This window comes from Anser brachyrhynchus (assembly GCF_964034855.1).
Source record: "Anser brachyrhynchus genome assembly, chromosome: 1".
Lineage (NCBI taxonomy): Eukaryota > Metazoa > Chordata > Aves > Anseriformes > Anatidae > Anser > Anser brachyrhynchus.
This window is the reverse complement of record NC_137694.1, coordinates 21,926,015-21,949,312: the sequence shown is the minus strand read 5'-3', so window position 1 is coordinate 21,949,312 and position 23,298 is coordinate 21,926,015. Positions and strand designations below refer to the sequence as shown.

The 23,298-nt window shown below is 38.5% G+C and overlaps 1 protein-coding gene across 1 annotated transcript in view; it reads left to right on the top strand.

The window, feature by feature from the left end:
• Window positions 1–15,629, top strand: part of MAPK11 (mitogen-activated protein kinase 11) — a 32,936-nt gene extending 17,307 nt beyond the window's left edge. Inside the window, exons 5-12 of the mRNA XM_080552029.1 lie at window positions 1,477–1,506; window positions 1,677–1,724; window positions 4,136–4,250; window positions 4,370–4,441; window positions 5,270–5,349; window positions 9,434–9,512; window positions 10,895–11,068; window positions 14,582–15,629. Coding sequence (XP_080408155.1) covers window positions 1,477–1,506; window positions 1,677–1,724; window positions 4,136–4,250; window positions 4,370–4,441; window positions 5,270–5,349; window positions 9,434–9,512; window positions 10,895–11,068; window positions 14,582–14,655 — 672 coding nt within the window. The 3' untranslated portion in view covers window positions 14,656–15,629. The remainder of the gene's footprint in view (window positions 1–1,476; window positions 1,507–1,676; window positions 1,725–4,135; window positions 4,251–4,369; window positions 4,442–5,269; window positions 5,350–9,433; window positions 9,513–10,894; window positions 11,069–14,581) is intronic.
• Window positions 15,630–23,298: the final 7,669 nt, after the last annotated feature.

The following is a 23,298-nucleotide window of genomic DNA, read 5'->3' as shown; positions in this document are numbered from 1 at the left end:
TGCCTGAGAGGGTAATTGTTATTCATGCACGTGGGTTCTGTCAATTTAAGTGCAGATTTTAGTGAATAAGAATTGCAGAACTGAGCCCTTAATTGCTTTGTCACATTTACTTAAGTTAATAGCTTAACTAGGAAGATGGATTCCAGAGTTAATTATCCAGCATGCGGTTTTGAATGTAAGACTACATTGCATCAGAGCTAAATAGCAGTAAGAGTTGTGCTGCAAAGTGAATTATGAATTTCAGAAATGCACTAGCTTGTTTCCAAGGGGAGGGGTTGATTGTGGTTTGTCTCTACTGGAATTGAAAGTCTCACATCTCAGTGGCTGAACATTTGATCAGAGATAAGTCCTTGTTTACAATTAAGCTGGGGTCATTGCAACTTGTATTCTTACATCCGAGTACGCTCTGGACTCGCTGGTACGTCTGTCCAGCAGCATCCCATACAGAGGCTTCAAGCCCTGCAGAAGCCATCTGAACATTGGGAGCATTAGCGTGGGATGGAGCAGTTTGGCAGACTGCTGAGCTGGCTGCTTGGTGTTACCTACAGCAGCTGTTGTCCCAGCAGAACCTGCACACAGTTAATTCTGTTACAAGCAGTGTTCTAGTTTCCTTTGCATTCAGCTGTTCACAGCTATTGTGAACAGCATTTAAGTGTGTCCCTGCCCTGTTCATAAACAGTGCATAGGTTTGAAATGAAAAGAATGCCATTTTGTTTTCTTTGGGTTTTTCTTTGGTTGATATACCCATTTTACAGGTAATCTCTGCTCCCAAGAAAAAGATAAATTCTTCTTTAGAGAATGGAAGAGAATGTTTTAGAGCACATACTGATCCTTGTAAGATTATATAGATAAAGTGGGTGTTAATCCTAACAATTGAACTGTGGGCAATTAGAGAGTAAGCAAGCTTTTCTCAATCTTTGAGTTTTTATATTTTATGTAAAATAGCAAAGACACTAAACAGCCATTGAAACTTTGCTTCATGACCCTGCTGGAAGTAGATCTGAAGCAATGCTGTGTCCTAGGTGGTTTTTTGGGCACTAACCTGCCCAGGAGTGCACCTGCAGTCAGTGTTCATGCATGGATTTATATAATCTAGGAGTCAACTATGCTGCTCTGTAGGCCACTGACTTCACTGAGATACCAGCTGATCAGAATGGACATCTAGATAAGACTGGAGTAAATTTCAAATAGATCAGAAACTTTTGACGGAAGAATTATTGCAAGTGCTATCATTTATGATAGAATCTAGTGTTCTTGGCTACCTTTTTTTGAAATACCTAGCTCTGGGTAAGATAAAGCAAGTAGGTTTTGAAGTTAGTCGTATCTCCGTTTGCCCTGGAAATTTAGTGCGACATAAATTTTTGCTGTGTATAAAACCATCAGTCCCAGTAGCAAAAAGATAAATCAAGTGACTTATGCCTTCCTTCACCTCTGACTTCAAACCTTACCTTCTTTTTTTTCCATTTTATGTTGCAGTATATTCACTCAGCTGGAATCATCCACCGGGTGAGTTCATTCATTGCTATAATAAACATGAATGGAGTGTGTCCCTCCATGCATCAAATGTGTTACTAAGACATAGTATGCTCTTTAAAGTCTGCTATGTCTTTTAAGACATAGAGCATACCTTAAAAGGTTAAAATGGTATCTGACTAACTGTCTCTGTTCTGGTACAGGACCTGAAGCCCAGTAACCTGGCTGTAAATGAAGACTGTGAGCTGAGGGTAGGAATCATGCTGTTGTGATGAAGAATGTTGTATTGCCTGTCAATATGACAATTTTCTGAGGAAACATTAGCTGTCGTTTTTGTTTCTGATTCCAGTAATTTTGTGTTTGCTACTTCTGCTCCCCTGCCATAAAAAATGTTTCCACTAACACGTGTTTTCTTCCAAATGTTAATTTATTATCAACATAAGTATCTTTGCAAAATGTTCATCCCTAGTTCCTCACAGATAGTACATAGGCTAATAATTTGGCCCATGAGACAGTACTTAATTGAGTACATCTTGAAATGTTGACCTATGATATCTACATCTGCCATATTTAGATGAAGCCATGTAGCAACTTTCATTTTTATATCTACAGAATACACAAGCTAAATTAAATAGAAATGGTATGAAAAGATACCAGTATTACTGGTTGAATTACCAGTTATAGGCTGTGAAAAAAAAAATTTAAAAAAAGCAAAATACTACAATCCACACTTCTCAAGTACTATTTCAATGTATATGCCTATATGAATACATAGCATTCCGTATCTGTATGGTACACTATCACTTAATAAGCATGAGACTCTAGAGAAGGAAGGGATGTCTTCCAGCTTTCTAAGCCTTTAAGCTTAAAAATTAGTAGTTTAGCATTTTTCTGTGACAGCCAGAAACATCTTTCTCTCTGTGTCTGAGATTCTGATGTAATCACTTTATTCCAGTTGCAAGGGATTTAAGAAAAGATTACAAATATTATAAGAACAGAAAAAAAAAAAAAGTACTGAATAAGAATGAAAGAAAAGTACTGAATAACTGCATAAGCAATGCAGTTAGGTTCATGTGCTAATCCTAATCTGTTGTAAGAAACTGTAGTTCCTGTTTGGTTTAGTGAGAGTTGCAGATGCTCAGCAAATTTCATGATTATCCCTTTAATGTTTTCATGCATATATGTTCCACATCTGTGAAATTTTATGGTTCATCTGGTTCTGATCAATCCCTTCTAAAATGTGTGCTGTGCTTTTGTACTCTAAGAGACTTTTAATCTTTTTTTTCCATTATTTTATTTGTGCACATCCCTTCCTAGCATTTTTTACAATGCTATTTACTTTGTTTATATTTATAGCTTTACTTCCTCTGATACCAAATTATTTTCTAGTAGAACAAACTGGTGGATATTTCCAAGTACAAGCAAGAAGGAAATAGAGTCACAAAGAAGGAAAATTTGTGTGTGCGTACACATTTGATAGAATGTATCAGCTGTTAAAGAGAAATATTGCTGAAACTTAATAAAGGCATTAGTACTCACGTTTCAAGCTTTTATTCATGCCTTATTTACCTCATGCATTTTTTCAAGAAAGATATAATGCCTTAAATGTTTATTAAAAATAAATATGTTAATTTATTATTTATACCTTAGTATTTTTCTTTAGGCTTTTTATATCTTTAAATTGGATTATAACAGCAGAATTTTGAATGATACTTTTAAAATTTTCATGCTCCCCGTGAAAAGGATTTGCTGTCAGCTTAATAAATAGAACTGGATCTCATCATGGGAGGTTGTGACTGGTCTTAGTTCATATTTCTATTTGAAGAGATACTAAATAGCTCAGATGACTGCCTTAAGCTTAAGCTCAAACGGTACTCTTTCACAACCGTTTCTCTTAGAACTAGGAATACCTTTTTGCTCCATAATTAGTGGTGCACAGACTAATCAAAAATTGGAAAGCAAAGAATTGAGCAGAAAAAAAAGTAATTGAAGTAACTTCCTGTCAGTGTAAACTTAGCAAGGGAGAGCATATGGAGGGTAACATTTTGCCTTCATGCCTGTGAGTAATATGTGTACCTAAACAGAGCTCCGTCGTTGTTTCAGTGGGGGAGTTCTACCGAAAACAGATGGTATGTGATTTAAATGTGCCTCGTTACGCAGGATATGTTTCCCTCCTAGTGCCATCAGAACGCTGCGTGATTTGGGTGAATGCTACCTGCATGCAACAATGCTAAAACAGACATGAGAGGGAAACAACAGAACTTCCGGGGGGTTGTGATTAGCCTGCATGGTCTTTAAATGTTATGGCTAGTGGCATTTGCTGTTGGCATTTTATACAAATGTTCCCAGTTAACAATGGTTCGTTTTTATAGCAGCTTATTTTTATCAAATGAATGCTGGAGGAAAATTGAACTTAAGGCAAAATGCAAAGTTTTTCTTAGAAGACAAAGGGCCAGATTCATCACAATGGAAGTATCTTTATATAGACCCAGAGACTGCAGACAGCAGGGAGAGCAGATGAGTTCATCCACAGTGTTGTGGTTTTACTTCACTGATAGTGAGGTGCTTGGACTGCTGGATAAACTCAGAAACAGCTAATGGAGAAAAGCAGCACCTATAACAAAAGTAACAAGGGGGTTATTTATTTATTTTTATTCTGTAGATTTTAGACTTCGGTTTAGCTCGACAAACTGACGATGAGATGACTGGATACGTTGCAACAAGATGGTACAGAGCTCCAGAAATTATGTTAAACTGGATGCACTACAATCAAACAGGTAAACTGTGAAGACTTTCATTTCCCTACAGCTGTATATAGTTATAGATTTAAACTTAGAGACAATTCTACTTAATGATCTCCTAGATTCATCATATACATCTTTCCAATTTTTGGCAGTTGACATCTGGTCTGTTGGATGCATCATGGCAGAACTATTGAAAGGGAAGGCGCTATTTCCAGGAAACGATTGTATCCTTAACACAAAGCATAAAATACAGCTATAGAAATGCTCTAGTTCTTCCTTTCTTCTAATAGCTCAAGAACTTCATTAGTCCCTGTTTTAACCACATTAAAACTACAGTCATTGTTCAGATGTTCAACTAGATGGTAGCTGTGCTTCAGGCTGTTCAAGTACCTGATAAGTGGTGTTTGGAAAAATCAGTACATCTAGTTTTCAAGAAACAAGATATTTTTCTGTTAAAAAATATTGTCTACAATTATATGATTGCGCCAACCTAAAAAGTTATACAATAACCTTGATTCTCTAGGGAAAATGTAATATGCTTTACAGGTAGTATATGACAATGAAAATTGCACATTTGAAAGTTTTTAATCTTGAGAGTAATATAAAACAGATTTTTAAAGCTACCAAATGGGGATTTTCTTTTTACCAGCTCTCAGATTAGTAATCTAGCCCAATTTGGTATAACGTGCTGTTCTTCAGAAATCCTTCAGAACATTAAAACATAAAAGTGCAATTAAATCTGACTTTAAGAATATGTTCAATTGGGAGCTAGGACAAGCAAGCAATATTTTGTATGCAATGCTCTCACATACAGGTACACCTGACAGAGATTCGCATGGTGCAATAGAGACAATAAGAATCTGATACTCCAGGATTAGTTTTATGCAGGTATGAATTGATATCATTCAGTGAACTAAAATGGAATTGTCTTGCTTAATAGTTTTAAACGCCTTAACCACATAAATGAAAATTCATGAACTGTTTAAACCCAGAAAGATTGTGTTGTTGTTTAATTTTATTACGCTGCCTTTAGTTTTCCTGAAATAATGTAGATATTGATCAACTGAAGAGAATAATGGAGGTTGTGGGTACACCCAGTTCTGAGCTTCTGAAGAAGATATCATCAGAACATGTGAGTTTACAGCTTCGTTCATCTAACTAACTTTTTATCATTCCTTTGTCTAATTGGCATTGTACATCACTGGTTAAGTTACAGAGATATCTGATTTGGAAATGAGCAAACGCTTTAAGATGATCTCTCTTTTTTACTGCTAGAATGGCACCATTAAAAATGTTCTTTGCAGAGGTATCCAAATGCCTTGACTGTCAGCTGGATTAATTTTAATAACTGTTCTCATGCATTCAGTTTTTCAAAGGAGTTTTGCAGTTGAACCTGATGATCTTTTATTTTTCTGCTGTACTTATAAGAAAAAAAAAATCAAACTGATGTTCAGCTCTATTATGTCTCCAGTGATAACTCCAATGTCTTACAGCTGCATTGTAAGAAATTAGATGTGGTGTTGATTGACAAAGACAGGTAATGGGCACAGTGTAAAAATTCAGATAAACAACACAGAAACCTCCTGAGCTGAAGCTGTTTTCTTAAATGTTCTCTATATAGACCTCAGTCTACTACTGATGACTACTTTTCAGCTCATGTGTATATTGATGGATTTTCTTTGAACTTCATGAAGATCATCTTAGTTGTTTAAGTAAGCAGACAGAGAAGGTGAGCCAGACCAACGCTGTATTTCTTGAAGGTCCAAGCGTAATGAAACCTCATCAGCACTGGCCAATACACAGCCCTAGAATTTGTGAGTACTGAGCACTTGAGAATGGCTGGGGCAGGAAGAGGATCAGTCCTTGTGCCAGAGGATTAGATCAGCTGGCAAGTCTTTAACTGTGCTGTTCTAAGCATAGGTGCTTATATAGCCTTTATACGTTATTAAGATTCTATGACTTCTGCAATAATGCATGCAGAATAGTGTATACAAATGTGTGATTTGCCCACAAGCAGTCAGTTTGTGAGATTTTTGATTATGAGATTAAACACCTTAAATACTTACTGGAGATGGTATCTGGTTTTGTCTTTGATTTCTTGTCTAGACCTTAGGGATCCATAGGGATTCTGAAACTGTTACACTGGGGCTAATTATACTTTTAGAGTATATAGAGATCACAAAAACGAAGTTAATGAAAGGGAGTGCTGCTAGGTCACCTCCAGGCTGTTGCTACCTACTTAGAGAAGCAGTGTCAAAAAGATTCATACCTTGCTTGGAAGTACTTGTCTCGTGTATGGGAGTGTCTGTTCTGTTCCTTCAGTCTCATTCTTCTTTACCTTGTAGTTTGTCCTTATAGTTCAGATATTACTTAATGCTGCATGTAGTCCTGGACAATTTTTTTCTATTCCTTTAACAGCAAGACCAGAGGTTTTCTGAAATGTTAAGCCTTGAGATATTTTCAGTTATCAATAGAAGACTAAAGAAATGGGAACTGAAAAATCAACTTCATGGGATGTTTTAGCACAAGTTACTGAGCTGTTTAGTTAGTTTTTCATGTTAATATGGGTTTAAGCTGATCACAGTTCGTTATTTTCAGATAAATTTAAACACCTAGATTCTATTTGTTCCGTTTCTGTGGCGAGTATATAGGCACAGTTGACAGGCTGGTAAGTATACTTTAGCAAGTCTGTGTTGTTTTCAAAGAACTTCTGGACAAGCGTCGAGTTAATTTCGACCATGTCTTGTTCAGTCAGAGTTGGATTAGTGATGTTAATTGATGTCAGCACAGAAAAAACGAATCTGCAAATTCACAGATGTTTGTCATAAGATAAATTTGCTTCTTATTTCTACCTAGTCTGTACCTTCCATGCAAGAATGTGTGAAAGCTCTCTTTTGCTCTGCTGTTTGTACATATATAGAAACTAGTGCCTGAGAAACTGACTTTCTAGCATGCGTCTGCTACCTTTATGAACTTCAGGGACATAAAACAGGTGGAGTGAATCTTGTGTTTGACTAGTCTTTAAACATCATTCTCTACATGACTGGCTACAGATACTAAGAAAAAAAAAATCATCCTTGTAGAAAGCCTTGTCGTCAGCCCCTGTAGTAAAAAGGGAAGATGCTAATATAGGTTTAACAGGTTGGAGACACAAAGCATGAAGTTTTACTCCCATTAGGACAGAAGCCTTATCAAGATTCTGAAATATGTCACTAATAGTAGTCTACAATTGTATTAGAATATGCTTATATCTTCTGAAAAGCAGAAAAAATAAATAGATCTGCCTTGTTAAATTAGAAAAATTTAAAAACAGAATGTGCTATGTAACAATTTAAAATATCTTTATATCTTTTCATAGTAGCTGCAGAAATTAAGATGATTGCAGAGAGAGCTGTGTGGGGAACAGGATCTGTTTCCTAAATGTGGCTATAGATTGCACAGATTATATGTCAGAGTAACCTCATAACATTCAGAAAGGAGAAGCGCAAAGCCCTGCACCTGGGGAGGAACAACCCCAGGCACCAGGACATGCTGGGGGCCACCCAGCTGGAAAGCAGCTCTGCAGAAAAGGACCTGGGTGGGGGTCCTGGTGGACACCAAGTTTGAACATGGGCCAGCAAACTGCCTTTGGCACAAAGGAGGCTAATGGTATTCTGGGCTTCATTAGGCACAGTATTGCCTGCAGGTCAAGAGACATGATCCTTCCCCTCTACTCAGCTCTGATGAGGCCACACCTGGAGTACTGTGCCCCTCAGTATGAGAGAGACCTGGACATACTGGAGAGAGTCCAACAAAGGGCCATGAAGATGATGAGGGAGCTGGAGCACCTCTCCTATAAGGAAAGACTGAGAGAGCTGGGGCTGTTCAGCATGGAGAAGAGGAGGCTCAAGGGGGATCTCATCAATGTGTATAAATACTTGCAGGGAGGGAGCAAAGAGGACAGAGACAGGCTCTTTTCATTGGTGCCCAGGGACAGGATAAGAGGCAGTGGGCACAAACTGGAACGCGGGAGGTTCCCTCTGAACATCAGGAAACATTTCTGTGCTGTGTGGGTGACTGAGCACTGGCAGAGGCTGCCCATAGAGGCTGTGGAGTCTGCCTCGGTGGAGATATTCAGAAGCCACTTGGACGTGGTCCTGAGCAACCTGCTGTAGGTGGCCCTGCTTGAGCAAGGGTGGTAGGACCAGGTGGCCTCCAGAGGTCCCTTTCAACCTCAACGTGTGGTTCTGTGAGTACATTATAGTAGCTTCATAATGGACTGAGCTGAATGCTGAAGATACTTCTACACTTCTCAATCTGGGATCTAACTTAAAGCTCAGTGAAAACAGATGTATTTACTTTGCTGTCTTCAATAGGCCAAGGATGTTTAGTAAGCCTCCTGCAGGTAGTCTCTTTCTAGCAGACTTGCTAAATGTGCAGGGATGCTGTCCCTGTTACACAAACATGTTTTAAAAAGACTAAGGTTTGTTCAAAGACCACCTGTTTTTGTTTGTGTTTCCTTGGTAGGGGTCTTTTTGGTTGGTTGGTTTGGTTTTACTGATTTGGGGACAGTCATTTGCCTCTTTAACTGTTCTGTTTTCAGAACTCCTGTTTGTGTCTGTAGCCTTTAGGATCAGCATTCAACCTCTTCACTTACTGAGAAACATTTATTTATCTACCGCATCCCAGAAATGCTTTGCTTATGTAACGTCAGGCTTCACGCTAACATTTGTGGGTCAGACAGGAGCACAGGCCTTTCCTAGTGGAGTTCGGATGAGCCTTCCACAGCCATGGAGACAAGGCAAGCTATAAACTCTGTTAACCATCTGAGGATCTGGGACTATCAGGCTTCGTTCATTGGTTAGTGAAACTATTGTTCAACAGAGGAGGGAGAGAAGGGAAGGAAGCAGATTGGATTATACCACTTTGCTGAGGGCAACTGAAAGATGATTTAGGTTGCAGTTTTTGGCTGAAAGCTACATGTGTTTCCTGGGGACACACAGCAATGAACCCTTATGAACAGGTGAGGACAGAAGTGCTAACACATAAGCCTTACAGGAAGGTATACCTGTTTGAAACTCTCTAGCCTAGTAAGTATACACACGAGTAACGGATTAGAAGGTTTCCCATGTATAAGAAGTATAATGAGTGTTACTTCTGATTTTTCAGAGTTGGTATTGTTATTCTTGGGCAAAATTTAACCTCTCTGTATGGTATGTATCTTGATTTATTCTTAGGCAAGAAAGTATATCGAATCTCTTCCACATATGCCTCAACAGGACTTGAAAGCAGTATTTCGTGGTGCCAATCCATTAGGTAAGAAAGACAGACTGATACAGTTTAAATCTTTCACTAACATATGAACTCAAGTCTACGTTTGTTGTGTGATCCAATAGAATAATGATCAGCACTGTGAGAAAAACATTGTTTAACCTTTTGTCCTGCGACTGTTTTCCCTTCATGAAGCCTGTGTATTTTTTTTATTTTTTTATTTTTTGGTGGAGATTACAGGAACTTCCTAGTGGAAAAGTCTGTGGATGAAAACAGTCTGTGGATGAAAAGCAAAAGCGGGCTATATATAGCAGGAATAAATAAAAAAATGTCACAGGGTCTAGGCTAGAGGCATCACTTCTGGCTCAGGAAGGCCATGAGCTGTAAATTGCTGGCAAGGAGTAGAATATACCAGGAAATATAGCTGTTTGAATGCCTTTTTTGTGTGTTGTTTCTTATGAATTTACTAGCCATTGTTGGACACAGGATGTTAGGCTAGACAGACCATTGGTCTGATCCTGCACTATTGTTTTTATGTCTAGCCAATTGGATCTGTCTTTGCAAAAGAGATCTTTCTATGAACCAGTTCTTGTGACAAGACAAAGAAGATGCTTGAGCCACTTGAGTTATCTTACTACAGTGCCTGTTCTGTTCCATCAAGTGTACATTAAAACATTGTATGGAGGGAAGTATTTTGAGTTAAGGTATATTGAATTCTTTCTGTTTATTAAAAGACAATTTCATTTTTACAAATACAAGTAGTTGTGAATGTTTTCTTATCACAAATGGATTTTATTTGCATGAGGTCCATGAGTACATGTTACGTACTAATATTATAAAGGCCAATTGATGACAATCCTTATATGAAAGCACTACAAATATTTTTTATATATCTTAAATACGATAAACTTTCAGTGTAAAACCAAATTCAGAGTTACAGACCTCTCTTATATCTAATAGTCTGCAACTGTTGACCTTAAACCTATTTACTTGATGCAAAGCTTTGGAGTATTCATCTGATGATTTCATTGGTGCAGCTAATTGAAAGCGTAGTCGTACATTCACCATTTTACGTTACTTGACCTGGCACTGATCAGGTTAAGCACCTGCTGCACAACGCAGGATATTTAAGCACACAAAGGTGTTTTCAAGATCAAAGCCTTGGATGTCTGAAGAGGTGAATCAGATTTCAAATAGGATACAGTGAACCGATGTGCATACCACAAACAAACCTGAAGCTTCTTTCATCTACGAAAGTTCTACTCACAGTATAAAATTTTCAAAACTTGTTTGTTATATTGTCTGCTTTTTTTTCCAGTAATGTTAAATGATTTTAAGGTGAGACTAGAATTTGTGCAAACAGTTGCCTTATCTTTTACTTCTAGACAGTCTCATGACTTTAATCTGAGTTTCTCTTTTTCCCTTAGCTGTAGACCTTCTTGAGAAGATGCTTATATTAGACAGCGATAAAAGAATCACTGCCTCAGAAGCACTTGCACATCCATACTTTGTACAGTATCATGATCCAGACGATGAACCCGAGGCTGAGCTGTATGATGAGTCAATAGAGAATAAAGAGCGAACCATAGATGAATGGAAAGGTAACAGGGAACTACACAAAGGAGTTAATATGTACAGCAGAACAAATCCTTACTTAAGTGACAGTTTTGCTCTGTTTCTAACCAGAGCAATTTGAACTCTTAAACCTCAGGAATACAAAGTAAGTCCACATGTGTGTTTGTGGGAGATGAGGTAGAAGAAGTTGTGGTTTCTCTCAGGATTTTGCTCCCTTCCCCCAGTGTTCCTCTATCAACTCCTCACTACCTTTTTTGTGGCAAGTTTAATGGTATCTAAAAGCTGTTGGTAGTTACCATGTAATGACTCATTCTATCTGGCTTTTAATTTTCTAGGCCAGATCCTCAGCTGAAGTAACAGTCCTAGGGCAACTGACAGTATTTGGGATTTTGGCCTAGCTTTCTTCAGCACCAGAAATGAAAATTGTCCACACACTCGTATTTCACTAATCATTTGCCAACTCATTAAGAATAGTTAAACCATGCTCTTGGTCTTGTTTGAGATGAGAGCTGATGATTTTACTTTGGAGTGGCACCCCAATACCCATCCTTGGGAAATAATGCAACGACCTTTTTTTATTAGTTAACTCCATGCTTGCATCATAGTTATATTGCACTATAGTATCACGGAAACAACATGGCTAAACACTAAGTTTGCAAGTATACTTGAAAGTACAGTCCAATTTCATCATTGTCTAATGAGGACATATTATGCTAAAATATCCTTACTAGACATTATAAATTAAATGAGTAATGTTCTGGAAAACTAATTATTCCTGTTTATTAATAAAGACCTTTCCTTGGCTTAAGATAAAATAAGTATACAATCACAGAATCGTAGAATCATTAAGGTTGGAAAAGACCTCCAAGAACATCTGGTCCAACCTACTACCAATGTCACCCACTAAACTGTCCCTAAGTACCACATCCAACCTTTCCTTAAACACCTCCAGGGACGGTGATGCCACCACCTCCCTGGGCACCCCGTTCCAATGCCTGACTGCTCTTTCTGAGAAGAAATTTCTCTTAGGAGAAATTTAAATATTCTCTAAAATACATGTTCTTCTGTTTCTGTGTGTATATTCTGTAACTTTTACTCCACAAAGGTTTGATAAAAATATATTACCACAGTGAGAAGGTTTATGGTGACAATTACTGACCTCCTGTACCTTCCTCATGCCCTTCCACTGGCTTTCTACACCTGTGCCACATTTTATCCTGAGCATTGTGGAGGAGACTAGCAGACTACTACTGCAAATACACCTTAATGAAAGACAGGAAATGGATCATGGGTGTCTCTACAATAAAAAAGCCTCCCAAAACCCTGTAAAGTGTTTTCTAGAATCCTACTGGGTCTATACAAACAAGGCACCGATTACTCTTTACGTGTGCTCTCCTCTTCAGGATCTGGCAGCATATGACACCTCACATATATCTTGTTTATGACGAGGCATGTTCGATTTGCTTTTGTGCTTACCAGTGGATGATTTTTCTGCTACTTTTTCAGTTGACTGAGTCTTTAACAGGAAAGTTTAACAATTTCCGATTCATAAAGACGATTTCTGTTTGTGATGAAACTCTGCTAAAATTATTTCAGGAACAATCTTAGCTTAACACTTTCTTAACTGAAGTGATGAACTGGAGGTGAGTTATCTCGGAAGGGCAGTGTATCCTGCTGCAGTATCATAGTTTTCTATATCATTGTCCTTTTTGGAACGACAGGTGAAATTCCTTCTTTATACAGGACAAAACCAGGCCTGAAACAAAAATCTAAAAACTGTGCTCATGCATGTAGGACACGCAGCTCTTCCTCCTCGCCATATTTTTAGCTTGGGAAAGTAACTCTTATTTTCAAGTACAATATGTGCCACATTTAAGTAAGATGACATTAAAGGTCACAATTTGCATAAAATGTTTGTATTGTTAATGAAATATTGACTCATTTTCTGAAGACATCAGTGGCATATTTCTCCTCTTCTGTTCAAATTAAAAGTGGTGCTTGATCCCAAGAGGCACAGAGCAGCCAAAGTAAAATGAGATTTCAGGCACTTTGTCTCACACATTAGGCACTTTAGAGTTTCCTTGACCTCCATTGCACACTGCTGAGGTTGCAGCCTAAGCTCATACATTTTTTGACACGTTTAATCAGTTAGATAATATTTCAAGTTGCAGAGGCCAAGAGAATGCCATTCAGAGTTGAATTCTCTGCACTATCTCTCCTTAGCTGCTAGTTCCAGTTCCACATCTCTCAGCATAACATCTGTGCTGTTAGCTAACTAGGTGGCACGAGAAAGAGTAAAGAGCTTCATGAACATACAGTACACAGCCACCAGGAATAATTTATATTACAGTCCTGGGCATCTGATTTGTGGGGGCACAGGCTTACTCAGAGTTCAGCCAAGACTGCTCTAACATACCTGGCTGCCTGTGACTAGATGCTATTTTAATAGCTGCAGATCAATCACTGAGTCACCTAACAAATCCTTCAGCCTCAGGGATCCATACATGGAATTTCTTACAGGGAAATTCTTCAATTGTTAGTGAAGCTGGCACACTGGTCATTGTACACCATGATACAGCATAACACAACCGAAGTGTAATCAAGACCCAGCCCTAAGATTTGTACATACTTCTTAGAGCAGAGCTAGGTCCACTTTTATGTTTGTTAGCTGTCTCTGACAGATCTTTTTAATAAAAGAGCTAATAAACACAAGTTTGATATGATTTAAAGATCAGCGTTCGAAAAACAGATCCTGAAGTAATGCATTGTTGGCCATTTATTTACGTGTGGACAAGGTTTGGTCCTTAAAATACACTATCTAACTTGAGAAAATACATAGGAGGAATCCGCTGACAGCGTATCCCATTGCTGTGCAAGGTGCAAAACACAAAGTGACTGTCAGCGTGAAAAGACAGAGGGCTCTTCCTGAAGCAGGGTAAAATAGCAGTGACTCCATTATTTCTAGTTAAGCTTTTCTTGAAGAAAATAGAACTGCTACGTGCTTGTAAGACAAAAGAACATTTTGTCAGAGGGCCTTAAAATTAAGCTAGTTACGATAAAATACAAAAAAACAAACACCAAACCACCTAGATACAAGGCATTAGTACAGAATTGCACATGATTTATGTAGAAGGCAATTGACTGAGCGATGATAAAGAACATTCTCTGCAGTTAAAAGTGCACATTTTAAAACCTGCTTGGGTGCTTTTAAAGATGCCACTTTACATTACATTTTATCTTCTATTACATCATTTTGGCAGGTCATCTGACAGCATAATTGATGTTTCCATTTCAGGCTGATGTGTTTTAGTAATTATGTGAAGGGGACAGGCATGTTTTACAATAATAGCGAGTCTAATTTATAATCTGAAGTTAACAGAAAGATTCTTAGCGAATTCAGTCTGGGTTTGGATCTAGAATCTAATAAGGCTGGAAATACAAACTACAAGTCACGTGCATGTATTTAACAGTTTTGTCTGGAATATTTTTCTTTTAAAGGGAATAATAATACTTTTCTCTCTCTCACCCCCTCCCTACAGAACTTACCTATGAAGAAGTGATTAGCTTTAAACCACCTGACCTAAAAATGGATAGCCTGGAAATAGAACAGTAAATACAGGCAGCTGTGTTTTGCCTTGCTGCACTATGAAGACTGTTAAAATATAACCATACAATTTAACCTGTGTTCAAACGTAGATTTTACTATCCAAAGATGTTGGAGAAGATGTGGAAAAGCAGATGCATTATACAGAAGCCAGTTGTTGTCTGTTTTGGGGTTTTCTTGCCTTGTAATATGAATGTATTCCCAGTTCATAAAGGGTGATAAAGAACTGCTTCGTTCTGACAAAATTATGCACTGAGTTCTGTTCAACTGTGTTTTCTGCATGTTTCATCTTATCAGTTGTATTGCCAAAATGAAGGTGACATTTTAAATTAATTTTAAAATTGTACATTTAACGCATGAATGTATACAAACATAAACATAGAATTCCATACAAGCAATCCATTTTTTTCTGGCATTAGCCTAACTTTATCTGTCCATTTTCATTTTATTTATAGTTAGTGCCTTTATGAAGAGAGGACGTGGTAGTGAGATAGACAGAATATGCATACGTAGTCATATCTGTGGTGGTCTTACAAAATTACTGGATGTCTCTCAAAAAATCTAATACCAGTTCAAAGTCAGTAAAAAATAAATCCCTGTCTCCTGTTGCCATTAAAGTGTCTGTCCTCATTCTTTTCCCTATACATATTTTTATTCTGCACAATACCGGTCTGTGAGACCATTTTAATTCTTGCTGGTACCCCTAAGCATGCTGTTGGTGGAGAGCTGGTGAACTTGCACAAGTTTCCAGGAGGGTGCCCTGAAGGCACCCCAGGATGTTTCTAGTTTTCTGCAAACTTCAGCAAAAGCTGTCACAGATCACAGTGCAAGGATACTCAGTCAAGTTCACAACTTTGAACTCGATATTATTCATTATCTTATTTCCCTTCATTTAGTCCTTGAGAAAATAGTCTAAAAATTGCCACTGGAAAAGAAAACAAAACAAGATTTAAGAATAGTTTGCAGATTTGTGAAACACAAAATATCCATCGTGACAGATTTTCTTTCTGAGCAAAATTTTAAAGGCTTTCCAGCTCTGAAAAGCTGGAAAATTAAATCTTAATTAATAAATTGCAGGATAGACCACATACCAAGTTGTATTAAAGAATTTAATTTATTACATCAGTTCCCCATTGAAAGCATAATACTACAACAGGAATATCCTTTGGCATGAGGCGTCTTGTGGTTTCATTGCTGTGTCTTTCTCACAAAGTAGTGAATCATGGTTGCACAAACTAGTCAACGTTGTTCATTTTTGTGTCTTGTTCTCACTGTCAATGTCTCATTTTGTAGGTGGCTTTTTGTATTATTTACATTTTCTTCAACTTTTGTCATTTAGATCCAGTTGTACAGCTATTATATGACCTAATGAATTCTACTGCATTTATTTACCTTCCTCTGTATCTTTTCTATGTAAAAAAACAAAATCTTTTTCTTAATAAACAGGTAAAAAAAAAATCAAGTCCAAGAACTTTTATTTTCCACAGACACTTGATGTGGTATTGCTTGTCTTCTTGAAAAGTAGAACTAATCGTTCCATCTAAAACGTTAGTTCTTCATGTGTGGTCTAACTGGTGGACTTTTGTTGATAATGTTTGCAGTTACCTAATACTTACCTTCAGTAGAATGCAGCTGTTTGGATTCAATGTTCTTCAAGGCTTATTAACCTGAAAGTAAATGCTTGTATGGATTTATTGGGAGTCCTTTGAATCTGGCGGTCATTACATCGACGTCCTTCGAAGCTGGATGAAGCCTGTAATGGTCATTCAGCAATTGTCTGAATTTCATGCTAAATAGGTGAAAAGATTATAAATCCTTAAACGATTTGTCTGACTATGCAATGAAAAATAATCCCTCAGACATGTCTTAAGTTTATATTTTTTTAATTTGCTTGTTTACGACTTAACAGAAAAATAGTTCGGTGCTTTATTTTCTCTGAAATCTCATATTGAGCTTGCTAGTCTGATCTGCAGCTATTCTCCAGCTGGAAGGGCAAGAATGAAATAAAGAAATTTCCTGAAAACCCTTCACATCAAATGATAATGAGTTTAGTGTGGGATTTGTCCCATCATTTGTTTAATCTGGTTTCCTGGCTACGGGGGTGGCCATCACCAAATGTTTCAAAAGAATGTGTAAAACTCCATGGTAGGCACATAGCAGACAATCTCTGCTTGACATATCTCTACTAGTTAAATAGAAAGACAAAGTTTTTTATCGCTTCCAAAATTTGTTCTCCTGGCAACTCTGAATCTTCTTTAAAATACCAAACAAAAAATGTATTTCAATTTCCATTCGCAGATGTAATTTCTTCTAGGAGATAAATTATGTAGGAAGAGCACAGTCATAGCCACGTGCAAACTAATCAGAGGTGACAGAGTGATGGATAACAGGAGCTCAGCTATTTTTAATGAAATACCATCATAACCCACAAATCATTTCTCCTTTTAATGTTAAGAAAAATGGTAGTGAGAGAGATGTTTCTTTCCTCGATTTGCCAAATCAAGGCGATTTCTTAGACCTAAAAGCCACTAATTAATATATTTTTCCTAGAACAGGTAGCAGACTCCCTTGTGGAGATGCGGGAATGCAGTGTGGAAAGTTTATCAGTTCCCAACAGCAGGACGGGGTAATTGGAAAGCCAGTACCCCACTGAGACCACAACATGGACGGCTTAGTACTAATAATGCTTATCGTCTGAACACAGATGGGAAAAAAAAAAATCATTTGTCAACCCAGAGAAACAGGCCAACGGAGGTAACCATTCAGGAGTGAGGTCTTTTCACGGCTGGTGAATGTGTAAGATCATTTAGAAGTAATTTGAAAGAGCAGAATAAATAATTATATAATTCGGGATTTTATTTCATTTTGGCTTTGTGTTGCTAAAATGTCTTTAACACAGGAATTGTTTACACAGCCCAAGTTTTATTTGGAAAACATTTTTACAGTAGAGCCTGCTAAACTGTATTTTTTGCAATTTCCTAACACCACTCGTTGTTATAATCGTGCTTTTGTATGTTCTTTATATATGGCACGTACATTTGCAGAGAGTGCCGTAGGCTGTAGCCCACAATAAATGATGGCACTTGCCATCCCTGCCCACCTGCAAAGCACAGAATTAATTCTCAGCAAAACATGGACAAACAACTCAGCTGTACCTCAGCTACTCACGTACTCATGTTGCCGCTGGAGGAAAACATCACAACTCTCGGAGGGCTCTCACTGGTTAATTACTGTCATTGTTAGCAATTTACTTCTCATCTGAATTTACCCAAGTTTAGCTTTCAGTCACTAGAGCTTGTTATCCCGCTACCTGCTAAATTGAAATTACCTCTAGTATTTATTATCTCACTCTAATCAGCGTTAAGTGCAGCCCCAAATCTAGTAATTTTATCATCATTGGAAGTAAGAGGTCTTGCAGAAGGAAAAAAAGTCTTTTACGTTTAGCTTGATCTTTTGACAAGCATAAGTACACACTACATTTCTTTTAAAATCTGCATCTTCATTTTTTAAGCTACCTCATCAGCATCTCTAATTTACAAGTCTGCTGATAGAAAGAAACCCTGAGGATGGTTTAGAAGGAAAGCACAGCATTACAGGGTATTGCTTGCCATAATACGCAAAATTCCCTCCTCCCAGAAAATACACAGTGGGTGCACAAGTACAAAACAGCAGGGTTACTAATAACTCCGGGAATATACAGAAAACAAAATCAAATAGAAAATGAGGTGATCAACGCTGGTGTATGAAGAACTATAATGCAATAATAGGTCAATACCTATTAATTAGACAGCATTGTTGCAGAATTCCCATTAGTGCTCTTAGTGTTTATTTATTTCTTTATTTATTATTTATTTGGTACAAAAGACAAAAAGATACAAAAGCAAAAGGGAAGGAGGTTCAGTTCACTGCAAGACTACATGGAGAGAGCAAGTGCTCACCCCGGGACCGGGGGGGACGGGGACAGGCAGCTCTTTGAAGGACAGGATATTGGCAACAACAAAGTCTTTGACAGAGGTGGGGAGCAGTCAATACAAAAGCCACTTCCTTCCTTTCTTCCCGTCACATGAGCCCCTGGATGATAAAAAGGATGCCGACGTCCACCTTCACAACACCCACAGCCTGGTCAAAGACGAAGCTATTAAAAATGACCTATTTAACTGCAGTCCCAAACCACTTCAGAGTAGCCTTTGCTGCATCTGTAATTGCTGGCCTGGCTCAAGAATCCCTGCCAGGTAAGCGGTGATAAACATTTAGCTCTTGCTAAAAGAGAAATGTACTGTAAGTTGGATGATTTATGTCCTTTGCTAGCAGCAGAAAGGAATTCAAGCTAGGCAAGCTCAGCCTCATTAGGAAGGAACTAATCACAACAGCCTTCAAAGGAGCTGCTTGCTTCTCCTGCCCGTGAACCAAGCTGCTAGCATCTGCAGATACAGCGCAACTCTCTGAAGCTGGTGCTCAGAAAATCTGCACGCTCTCACAAAGTGAGCATACCCAGTGGCATTCATTTCTGAGTCTTTGACATTGATTGGTTTTCAATACTGAGTGCTGTGTGCATTACTAAATGGGACCCATGTAAGCAGGCAGAGACAAAAAGCGCGAGGATTTTATGTGACAAGTATCAAGAGGGTCAGAAAGCTGCATTAGCGTAGCTGTCATCGACCTTCTTGCTCCTGTAGTATAAAATATTGAGCTGACATGTATAAAAGGTTCTACGTTGTGAATAAAAGGGGGGATATCCTGTGAGCTTCCAGTGCTGATGCTGATCTTCAAACCAATACGATCCTTAATCCATTATAGAGCAAATTTCTACATAATGAATGAAACTGTTCATCAGGCTTCAATCCTGCGTGCATACAGATGCTTCGTTTTGCAGTCGCATGGTCCCTCAGCTCCAGTTACTGTCACCAGTTAACACGGGCATTGTATAGAGAGGTTTTAGCTCATCCTTTTGGATTCCCATTTGATCACTGAATGCAGTAGCACCTGAATCTCAGTGGCAGCCACAATACAAACACACACCAAATCTGCCCTACCTGGCAGCCTCCACTGAGCCATACTTCATCCCTTGTGGAATAATATCCTGTGGAGCAGTGCTAAGATAATATATTTGTATTTCATACTCGTTTTATAATAGAGCCCAAAGGCTCAAATCAAGAATAAACCCTAGGTGTTACATTCTGTGCTAAACTAACACAGCGTACTGACGTCCAGTCCATCTTTCTCATCAGCGCCAGTTGGAAATGCATCAAATGAACGCAGTATTAAGGAGGATGGGGAACATGGGTAGGAGTACCATTAAGGTTGTGGTGATATGAACTGGTGATGCACACAACTATGTAGGGACAAATAGGTAAAAGCGATCACCCTATACCCGTGAATGTACTTTTTGTGTGATTTTTGAATTAGCAACGGAAAACTCTTCAAACCAAGAGTGTTTTGTTCTCTGCTCTATCAGATTGCAGACTGTGACAGTCTGCTATAGACTAAAAGCTTCCTCCCTGCTCCCGACTCCCCAAAATCAGACAGAAACACAGATTCCTTCTCACACATCAGTTTATTTTAGGAATCAGTAGCAGAGAGCCTTTAGGCATGATCTGAAGTCAAAGAGTTACGAGAGTGAAGTCAAAGAGCTACAAGAGTGTGACAAGGAGTTGTTTTATACATACCTAATGCTAATCTCTGCACCTGGCTTTGCTTCTTCCATCCCACCTCCAGCTGGGATAAATAAAGAGTAGGGGTAGTAAATAATGCAGTGACTTCTCACTCAGTACCTTGAACAAATGAAATGCCCAGTCTAAAAAACTAAAATTAATTTTAAAAAAGCACTTAGGTAGTACATGTTTATTTCTACCTGCTCACTGTATTCTCACAGTATGGCTGGGCCCCCAAGTCTCCGTGTTACAGAAACCGGGATTCAAGCACCCTGCTCAGAGGTCACAGAAACAACGGAATAGTTGCAAAACACTTGGCAACAGCTCCAGTGGGGAAGGGTGTGGACACAATCACACAGGAATACTTTCAGAAGAATATTGGCGTTTTTGTTTAAAGCTTTACTTTTCCTTGTAATAAATTAAATTGATTTGCTTCCTCCACAGCAACATACATAAATAGACAAGAACAGACTACTTTTTGAAGGTGGGGATAGACAGCTGTTTAAAGAAGTAATATTCTAGGAATCAGCCTTTGACGATTCAGCAAAATTTTAAGTTTTACTGCCATTTTCAAAGTATGTTTTACTGTACTAAAGTATTCACATGTGAAATACTGTCAAGATGAGCTAGTTTTGACCACGTGAAAATCATTTAAAGGATACGGGCAGTAAGGTGGGAAGGTGCTTGATCTTTCCAAGGACCTTGTCTGATCTTCTGCTTTCCCCTGTTGCCAGTGTCTGGGCTGGGGGATCACCATCACCTGTTCACACAGATGCACCTACTTCCCTCAGGACCGGCAGTCAGCCCCCAGTTTATGTCCTGACAAACTATGCCGTGTCATTTTATCACTGTTAATAAACTCTTTGTTCTGAGCAGTTACCATGCAACTCTCTCACCGGACTCTGTAACTACTCTTCGTCTGCAGAACTGCTCAGGCAGAGGTGGTTAGCTTCTCCGCTGCTCTATTAGAGAGCTCCTTCTGCAGCACAGAAGCCTCATGTCCAAACTGGAGTGGAAATTGAGTTATCAGTCCCTGGAGGGAGCAGAAAGACTGCTGTACACATCCTATCTATCTCATATGTTTTATGGCTGATGGCAAACTTCCAACACATCGAAAGTCGGCTCTTTAAAAAATAAAATAAAATAAAATAAAATAAAATAAAATAAAATAAAATAAAATAAAATAAAATAAAATAAAATAAAAAGATACCAACATGAATGTTTCTTCCCAGAAACAACCTTCCCAACTTCCCCCTTCCCTTTACAGGCCGGGCACTTTTATTCATGATGTTGAAGGAAGGTCTCTTTGTTCTATAAGCTTTACAATAAACATATGCCAAAAGCAGAAACATCTGAGAGCACTCCTTTTTTAATTAGCCCTGTCAAGCACACACTGCCTGGGATAAGATATGGCTGTAGTATCATGTTGGTGTAATCGCAACAGATTGTCTTTGGGAAAATACAATATAATACATCCAACCAAGCCTAGCAGGATACCAAGACTGATGCATTTTGTGACTCTGCTGCAAGATCTACCAGCTGTGGGTGGATCCAAGTTTCTCTTTTCACTCCTGCCGTGGATGCTCTTAATGGCTTTATTAGACAGCCTCCCTTCTCACAACAGTGCTAATTTCCTCTTCTTTTCAGTAAGTTTATCAGTGCATTTGCTATATGTGTGACTCAACGAGGAAAGGTGGTCTTGAATTTGACCTATGCTGCTCCCTCATCCATCTTAAGCAAAGTAAATCTAATTACGTATGTGAAGGAAAAGCATGGGGAAAAACAGCATTGGCCAATTTGGTCACTGAATTTAAAATATCTTAAGAAAGCTGCTCTGTAATCTTCTGAACTTCTGCACAAATGTGATGTCTTGGTGCTGGGTTAGTATTTTTACCTACATTGTCAAAATCATCCACTTTCTGCCTTGATAAAAAGCAGTAAGAAAGCCTCGCTTTGCCATGACTGGATTAAGAAAAAATGGGCTATAGACAAAAAGTAGAACAAATTCTTGTTGTATAAGAAACATATATATTTGTCATTAAATGTAATTTAAATAACGGAGTCGCTCAAAATTGAGTAAGAGGTACCGCTCTCTAGCCTTCACCTCGCCCATACCATATTTCACTCCAGCCACCATCTGAATGCCAAAGAGTGCATAAAGGTGATGTCAGAAATTAAAAAGCAAACAAACAAACAAAATCTGCTGGGACTGCGGGTTTGAAAAACAAATGTGTACCATTAATCTAACATTTGACATGAGCCTTGCATTACCTGCCGAGTGTCAGAAGGTTGGTTTCCGTTCTCACTAAAACAGGGAGTCAAACAGGTCAAATATCAGCAGAGAGCAGCACTGGAAAACACCTGTATGGTGGAAGGATGTTGTGAATTTGTATCTGATATGCAAATAATGGGAGGAGGCAGGGCAGGACTGCTCTCCTAGATTTAGTAGTTACACACAGAAAGGTCTGGACCCCTGGCAACTACCAAAAAGGCCTCGGGAACAATGCAACTTGGCCAGATTGCCCCTCTCTAGCTAAGCCACAAAACGAACTCTAGTGACAGGAAGTCTGAATTACCTAACCTCAGCAACATTGCTCAGGGGTGAAGTCAGACAAAACAAAGGGCAAGGATTCTAATTATATACACACAGAGAAAACATAATGCGTTTTTAAAAGTAGGCCTTTGCCTTACACATGCTGGACCAGGCCTATTTACTATCGAAACACCGTGAAGGTTGCTATCTTCCATCTTCCAGCACTGCAGTGGTTTTAAGCAGCTGTTTGAACTGTTTCATATCACACCAAATGTGCAGGGGACCACTTGCTTTAGCAACTAAATTAAGTGTATACTTGTTTCTATTTAACAATATTAAATATTGTTGAAACTTTGGGTCTGATCCTGAGGTGAAGTGGGAAGTCCACAGCTGTGCAGCTTTGTGCAAGGGTGATTTGAAAGCTCACTTTTGTACTCCCAGCTCTCATCAGACTAAGTTACAGCCCCT